General features: G+C 39.8%; 1 protein-coding gene across 1 annotated transcript in view; it reads left to right on the top strand.

Annotated features, from left to right (window-relative positions):
- Nucleotides 1-8,622, top strand: part of LOC106809141 (mitotic spindle assembly checkpoint protein MAD1-like) — a gene marked incomplete in the record, with an annotated part of 31,444 nt that overhangs the window by 18,863 nt on the left and 3,959 nt on the right. The window contains 8 exon segments of the mRNA XM_014812114.1: nt 3,074-3,204; nt 3,581-3,695; nt 4,172-4,233; nt 4,421-4,507; nt 5,173-5,311; nt 6,146-6,319; nt 7,159-7,217; nt 8,396-8,486. Coding sequence (XP_014667600.1) covers nt 3,074-3,204; nt 3,581-3,695; nt 4,172-4,233; nt 4,421-4,507; nt 5,173-5,311; nt 6,146-6,319; nt 7,159-7,217; nt 8,396-8,486 — 858 coding nt within the window.

The raw sequence follows: 8,622 nt of genomic DNA, 5'->3' as shown, positions 1-8,622 counted from the left end.
ATTTTTTTTGTGGACAAATCAACCACTAAATTGTTGGCGGACAACCGATCTCGTGATTGCCCTGTGGGTTGCCGCAAGGACACTCAACCACAGTTTTTTTTTTTCTTATCTTCTAGCACTTCGCCGGCGGCATCTAAGCATCTTGCGAGATCCCTAACCGATAGATGTCTATCATGATATCCATTAGCATCTCATACCTAACGATAGATGTCTCATTAGCGTCGATTACATGCCAAATTTATCATGTAAAACTCATACCTAACAAATAGGACTGTCTATCAGTGATATGCGATTAGCATTCATACCCTAACGACAACCGGAATGTCTGATCACTGATATCGCAAATTATTCTCACTTCGTCTCCAATAGCCTTCTAAGCGATACATGCTCTATCACCTGGATATGCATTAGCATCTCATCACCTAACGGATAGATCGTCATCACTGATATGCAAATTCTCATCCTCATACCTAACGATCACGATGTCACTAGTTAGACACTGATCAATACATTAGGCATCTATTCTCATACCTAACGATAGATGTCTATCACTGATATGCAGTTAGCATCTCACAACCTAACGATAAGATTCTATCACTGATATGCATTAGCAATCTAATACATACGCTAACGATAGATGTCTATCACGTATGAATATGGCAAGATTATCATCGTCATGAAACCTAAGCGTAGGATGGTATCACTAGAGTGGTAGGGTTATCACGAAAGTGCTCCAAATAGCCTAAGCGATAAGATGTCTATAACACTAATGGCAGGTTAGATTAGCAGTCTCGATAAAACCGTAACGATAAGAGTGGTGCGTGTATCACTGATATGCATTAGAGCAATCTAATTCCTAAACAGAGTAGAATTGTCTATCACTGCATACCTGCAAATAAGAGCATACGATTCGAGTAACCTAAGCAGATAGATAGTCGTATCACTGATATGCAACATTAGCCATCTCAATACCGTAAAAGGAATAGGATTCGTGTCGAGCGTGGATAAACTGAAGCAAATTATCATCTCATACCAATAAACGAGTAGATGTGCTATCACTGATATGGTCAGAATTATGCATCTCATACAACTAGAGACTAGGAGTGCAGTGCTATCAACCTAATGTACCATTACTCATACGCTAATAATGGATGTCTATCAGAAAACGTATGAATAGAGCGATGTAAGCATTCATAATCCTAACGATAGGATTAAATTATTACTCCCATATAGCAAATTGAGTCATTCATCATACCGTAAACGGGAAGATGGTCTATTAGCAACTATGAATAGTGAGGTCAGGATTAGGGCAATCTACATGACCTAACGATAGATTCTATCACTAATTGTAGATTCCAGCAATCAAATCATCGACCAGATATAGAATGATAGATGGTTTATGCCCACTGATGTAAAAGCATGTAGCCCGACATCACAATCTCAGGGTGGAAATCGTCTTCTCACGTGAGATGTAAGCGTATATGACGTAATAGTCAATCACGTCTAACGAATGTCTCAGAAATTCTCATAGTCTTCATGGTACGAATCTCATGGAACAAAACTGATTTGAATTATGCACGACAGTCGTGGGTTTTAGGAGGGGGAACCAGAGAACGACTGCTAATCGTCAGCAGCCAGGAAGGAGGATTGAAAGGTAAACAAAGAAAGCTCGTCGTTTGCACGAGCATGGAGAAAGACAGGGGTGAGGACTGACTATGCTAGGAAGGTATACTATTACAAAATCGCGTGCTCAGATCAGAGGTTCTTAACGTGTCTGTGAGGTTGTGTGTGTGTGTGTGTGTGTGGTGAGTAATTGGGTTGGCGGGCCGAAGGAGGGAGGGGGGGGGGAGAGGGGGGGGGGGCGGGGGGTGGCGCGTGTGTGTGTGTGATGGTGTGCTGCGCTGTGCGCTGTGCGTGTGCGTGCGTGCGTGCCTGAGTGTGTGTGTGTGTGTTCGTGCATGTGTGGTGGTGTCCGATGTGTGGAGTGTATGTTCGTGAGCATGTGTGTTGTGTGGTGCGGTGCATGATGTGTTGCGTGTGTGTGTGTGTGTGTTGGTGTTGTGGAATGCCTGTGTATGTGTGGTAGTGGTGAGATGTGTTGGTGTGTGTGTGTGTCGTGTGTGTGTGTGTGTGTGTGTGTTGTGTGTGTGTGTGGTGTGTGTGTGGTGTATGTTGTGTGTGTGTGTGTGTGTGTGTGTGTGGTGTGTGTGTGTGATTGTGTGTGTGTGTGTGTGTGTGTGTGTGTGTGTGTGTGTGTGTGTGTGTGTGTGTGTGTGGTGTGTGTGGTGTGTGGTGAGTGTGTGTGTGTGTCGTGGTGTGGTGTGTGTGTGTGTGTGTGTGTGTGTGTGGTGGTGTGTGGTGTGTGTGTTGTGTGTGTGTGTGTGTGTGTGGTGTGTTGTGTGTTCATGAGTGTGTGTGTGTGCGTGTGTGTGTGTGTGTGTGGGTGTGTGCATGCGTGCGTGCATGTGTGTTCGTGCGTGTGTGCGTGTGTGTGCGTGCATGAGTGTGTGTGTGGGTGTGTGCATGAGTGTTTGTGTGTGCGTGTGTGTGTGTGTTCGTGCGTGTGTGTGTGTGTGTGTGTGGTTGTGTGCATGCGTGCGTGCATGTGTGCATGTCATAAATAGCACATCATTTCAATGAATGTATAATGATCAAATAAATATCAATTTGCTGCTTAACCTTAATATAATTTTTCAGAGCATGTTGACAGTAAGGTTTGCAATATGCATTCACATGTAGAATCAATGGAGTAAATCAAGAGGCATGCACATAATATTTAGATGACGGATTTCTGTAATTTCACAAGATATTGGAACTGCATTAAATTCAAGTATACGTCTATCTGTCTATCGTAACAAGCAGTTTAAACCTCAATAGAACTAGTAGAAGATATTTCCTGCAAATGCATTGTTAATTCACTCTTATGTAGAACAGCCACACATATAAGGAAGGCTATTTATTGACAATAGATATAAGATTGACAAGTGATGATCATGCTTTAGTAAAAAATTGGCTAATTCTTACTTCTATGTATAAACTGAATCAGTATTAATTTGTAATATTTCGTCACCAGGAACTAGAAGAGAAAATATCTCGCCTACACGAAGCCGAATTTGTATCCAAGTCAATATCGAGTAGTCTGTCAAAGTTGTCAGAGTTGGAAGCTGAGAACAGGAGACTTATTGATGACAACAATTATCTGAGGTTTGATTTTTCATGTAGAATTATGTGGGGTGGAGCGCATAAGAATATTTCTGGTGTAGTTTTGTTAATACATGCAGAGAGTATGCATTCTAAGATCTAGTAGATACGGTCATAGCCTCTCTCGTGTTGGAGCAAAGTTTTCTTCTGCTAATTGGCATGAACGTTCTGTTGCCAAAGTCAATACTGCTCTGGTCGGATCAGTGACTGTAGCAGTTTGAGTGGTGCAATCTGTGCATAAATAGTACCAAGAGTAAGATAATACCCCATTATTACCCCATTATATTACCCCCGGGTTATTATTAACTTTTAATAGTACTGAATGAAAAGTGCAGACCCAGATGATAAAATCTTTTCGTCATGGATGTACTGTTTATAGGTCTACGACAGAAAATACCTTACTATACAAGGAAAAGGCCGATGGACTGGAAACTGCTTTGGCGCGTGCAAATGACAGATTTAACGAGCTACTACATGTGGAGGCCCTTAATGAGGTGATCAGTTAATCAGGTCGATGCAGGGCACTCATGCAGAAATGGGGATACACTGAAGATGGCCAAACCGAATGCAGATTCTTGGAGGGATGATGGGGCATCTCCTGAAATGCCCCCTATTACCAGAGCCCTGTAGCCATGGAAACCTTGAGGTTTTCAACCACGGTGCCAGGTCCTGTGTGCTGCAGTGGCTAGGTCGAGTGTAGTATAGTGACCCGAGAAGACGAAGATGTAGTTAATCATGCTGAGTGAAGATGTAGCAGCTAGTACACTTCAGCTCATAAGCAAAAACCCACGAACTGCATACTGTATGTTGTTGCAATCTGTCATCTCTCTCTCTCTCTCACTCTTGTGCTACAGTTAATGTTTACTGTTTTGCCATTTTGCTTGTTATTTCAGCAGAGAATATTTTCTGGTGGTACTTTATCATGTCCCTTGCTAGGTGTTCAGTATATCATGTGTACCTCTCTTGACAGGAGTTGACAAGCAAACTGAAGCGTTGGGAAGCATTTGCAATCAACACAGCAGGCGTTCTGAAGTAAGATGATTATGTGATTTTTTGGCATTTATTCAACTGCCTAACATGAATAATATAGAAGAAACTAAAACCCCAAATTTTTTTAAGGTAATGATAAATAAACAATACTTCACTTTGCATTCAGTTTAATGTTACGCGTCTACGAATCGTCTGGCTGCATGAGGTCTCATGGTCGGTGTCATTTTAGGTCGCCTGAGGAATATTCGGTTAGTGTTGCAGAGCAGCAACAGAGGGAGGCAGTGTTGACTCAGCAGATGGGTGAAGTGAAAGCCAGGTGAGTGGTGCATATACACAAGGGTTTACAATTATGAAGACATTAATAAAAGTAATATCAGTAATGGAGGAACACGCCTAATCTTGTTGTTAAAGGCAAAAAATACATTTTCACGGGAAGTTCGATCACCTTCGCAAAATGGTTGAATTTCAGATAAAGTCGTGTGACTGTGGAAAGTCAATGAGGTTTTGGGTGGCATTAGAGACCTTTGCACTGTCAAAACCAGTAGCAGTTAGTCACCAAAATTCAATAATGATCTCATATTGACAGGCCCATACTGCCCTCGACACTAACGGTTGTCCGATTGCCCGGGACAAGTGAAAGTCTATGTCAGACAAGTTATTCTCTTGGCTAGTTGCCCGATCGGACAACTGAAAAATTCTAATTGTTTAATATTCCTATAACATCCTTTGAGCCAGGGCGCTATCGCACCACATTTGCACGTCAAACGTTTTCAAAGGTCGCTGAAAAAAGCAGCCCTCGACACCCACTGTTACCATTACAGATTTATTCAGAGCGGCAGCGTGTACCTCTTGACCATTCTAGCTGGAATAACAGAAGAAAAAAAACATTAGGCAAAGGTCCAAGTGAGACAGTTTATAAGAAATTATAATGAACTAATGATGGAGTTATATTTTAAGTAAATTAAAATCTGTTTTTTCTAGCAATCACGTGTATAAGGAAAGGTGCGCAAATCAGCAACAAGAAATCGACAAGTTAAAAGAAAGCGAGCAGCAACCAAAATCGAACATCAAACCTGAGATCTTACGCAAACTTCAGAAGAAACTTGTGTTTGTCATGACGGTACCACATTCTTTCCACATACAGCAGAGCAGATTGTTGATTGCTTTTATTGTTTATACGACTCCATCTCCTTTGATGACTTCATTTTATAGCACTTTTCAGTACGGTACACAATCTATTATCCGAAACCCTTGGGACCAGACACGTTTCGGAATTCGGAATGGTAGTACAGTATAGCTATACATACTGTATATCCTGCAACTAGCCAGTACTAAAACCCAAGTTTTCAAGAGGCCAAGTGCTGTACAAGTACAGTACAGTATGTATGAGTAATGCCAAACACATTCATATTCGTTGGGTCGAGTTTTGGCGCCAAACGCGAGCTTGCAGACGACCCCCACGGAAAAACTTTCGGTTTTCGGAGCTTTCCGGTTTTCAGAATTTCGGATAATAGATTGTGTACTGTATAATGGAAACCCCAACTAATGATTAATAGGTTAAATGAAAAAAATTACTCTGTATAGCTCTCTCGTCAAATACTAATTATTGTTCATATGTACCAATGTATGCCTATTGTTTTGATTGTTATTGCTTTGGTGGATCCATAAATAAAAAACATTAAAAAAAAAATAAAAAAAAATAAAAAAGGTTAAATGTAGTGATCCTAACCTTAACTATGTAACTACTAGGGTTTAACTATTGAGGGTAATTAATTGATAACATTAAAACTAATAGGACTTAATGTCAGCATGGCATAATTAAATAGTAGGATGGGTCTTAATATTTATAACACTGGCGCACAACGTATGCTAGACTGTAGACTTGCTAGACAATTTCAGTTAACTCGTTTAAGAGGTGTGACCGGTAATCATGCGTGTATTTTATTGCCTGCAGGAGCGAGATGGGTATAAGCGTATCATTGATACCTATGACAGTGAGATGACAATCAACTATCAGTCTCTGGAGCGGCAACGCCTGGCCGAACTACAGAGCATGCTAGATGCCTATAAGAAACGCGTGGAACAACTAGAAGCAGACGCAGGTCTCACACTGCAGGTGGGAAAACAGGTGAAAACATTCACAATGTATTGTTACGCACCAATATTTAAGGTGTAGTGATGTTCCTGAGCACATCGTATACCAGGGGTAGAAATTAACTTTTGAACAAGGGAGTCCCTGCCCCCAAAAAAGAGGGAGTTCGTGGCCTGCCCCCAAAAAAGAGGGAGTTCGCGGCAAAATAAGGGAGTCCGCAGTCTGAAGTTCAAGACTAAAGATATTAACAATAACGCATGTGCTTATTTTGAAGATTCATGCGGTTGCATGTCTGCCAAATTTTCTTTGGACATTGCTGAAAAAAAACGGTCATTTCGCGTGGGAATAATAAGGAGGCCGTCCTCTGGAACAAACTAGTTAGTGTAGCAGATTTTTCAGGGAGTCACAAGGACTCTTGCATATGTGAAATCAGGGTGTTCGACAGTAAATCAGTGAGTATTTGACTCCGGACTCGCGTTAATTTCGCACCCTGTATGCTCTAGGTAATGATATGCTTCATATAAAACTTAATATAAACTGCTATGCATAGGCTACATAATATCAGGAGTGTATCAGGAGTGTATTTTGATACACTCCTGATAATATCAGGAGTGAATAATAATAGATTCACTGCTGATCCTATTAGTCTGTTAATATTCACTTCTGATAATATCCTAGAAACACCAGTTGTTGTCCATTCACTGGTTCTAGTTAAGTGTTTACAAGAGATAAGGAGGAGCAATATATTAAGTTCAGATGCTAATAAAGTTCGATCCAAATGAGATTAACTTTATTAACATGTGAAGTTGTGAACTAATACAGATCCAATGAAATTATTCAGTCTAATATATTAAGTTGTTTCTTCTTGATTGTAGGAGGTGGCTGGAGCAGCGGTTGATTCCAGTTCAGTTGCTAGAGAAGTACTGGAACTAAAGTAGGTACTATTCACGGACAGTCAGAAACATCTGTTGCTTGGTTAGAATTAATTGTACTGTGTAAGAATCACTCGTGTTCAAGGTCAATGGATACATTTTTATCTATTTGAAATATGTACTAAATGTGATATTCCAAATTTTTAGACTTAAATTGTTTATTTTAAATGCGCGGAATCTAAAATGAAATCTAGATGATGTAACATAATAGAAAATAGCTGATGTTGAATGTTATTTCGATCAAAGTTTTCTTCCCCTCTTCCATTGCTATGAATGTGCAGCATGAATGGGGCTAGAGGTATATCTTGTAAATATATCAACTTCCATTTTATATTGCACGATGGTATTAAAATACTCAAATCATGTCATTATTTATCATATACATGTCAAAAATTGTATTGAAACAAAGATGAAATAAATCAATCTATCTATCGATCTACCTATATATTATTTATATCAGTTGTCGTTTCCTGAGTTTTCGATGTGCCAAATAACGTTTGTGTTAAATAGATGATTAGGGTATTTCAGTAAATCATTATTCAGTTAAATCGGTATTCAGTAATAAATCGGCCTTTCCCTGTTATAGTAAACCAGATTGAGAAATACCTATACGATGAGCTGGTGTGTAATTATACATACATCTGTCCATATGTCCAGCAGAAATCTGTCCAGCAGAAATCTAAGCGACAACCTCTATGCTTTTGATATTCGGCACGTATAAATCACGGTAATATCACAGATAAAAACTCCAGCCTTGGATGAAAGTTGACGTTGTCAATATAATATAGGTCTGATGCTATGTTACTGTTATAGTGCATGCGCTCAATATCAGCCGAAACTAAATGACTTCCCATGCAATCGTCATGTTTGTAACATAAACATTTTTGGACGGAAACTGGCAAGCAAGGGTAAAAGGTCACTGGGTCAAAAAACTGGACATTTTTCAGCGCACATAGTAAGAAAGATTTGCCTCAACAGTGGCCTATTGTTGTTATTAAAGTAAGGGTGACCTATATTTTATCTAATTTCTGCTGATACTTGCAGGGTGTTGATATCTGGAACATATCTAACCCTCAAGACAAGGATTAAACTTTGGTTTCCTTAACGGGGGAGATGATTCTAGGCACAGTGATTCACCTATGTTGCCATTCCTACGGTTATATGCATTACTTTACTCTAGGCAGGAGCTGGAAAAGCTAACTGCAGAAAAACAAAAACTCGCAGCTGACAAAGAAGCTTGGGAAATGAGAACTGAACAACGAAGTATGCAGGTAATGCGATGAAGCCAATCGTTTAAACTAGTTTGCCTTTCAAGGTAACAAACAGAACTAAACAATAATAATAATAATATAATGTCATAATGATCTCACAAACCTATATATATATATATATATCAAGAGCTAATAA

The sequence above is a fragment of the Priapulus caudatus genome, unplaced genomic scaffold (assembly GCF_000485595.1).
Source record: "Priapulus caudatus unplaced genomic scaffold, Priapulus_caudatus-5.0.1 Scaffold331, whole genome shotgun sequence".
In the NCBI taxonomy this organism is placed as follows: domain Eukaryota; kingdom Metazoa; phylum Priapulida; class Priapulimorpha; order Priapulimorphida; family Priapulidae; genus Priapulus; species Priapulus caudatus.
The sequence above is the reverse complement of the archived record's forward strand: the minus strand, read 5'-3'. Positions and strand labels throughout refer to the sequence as shown.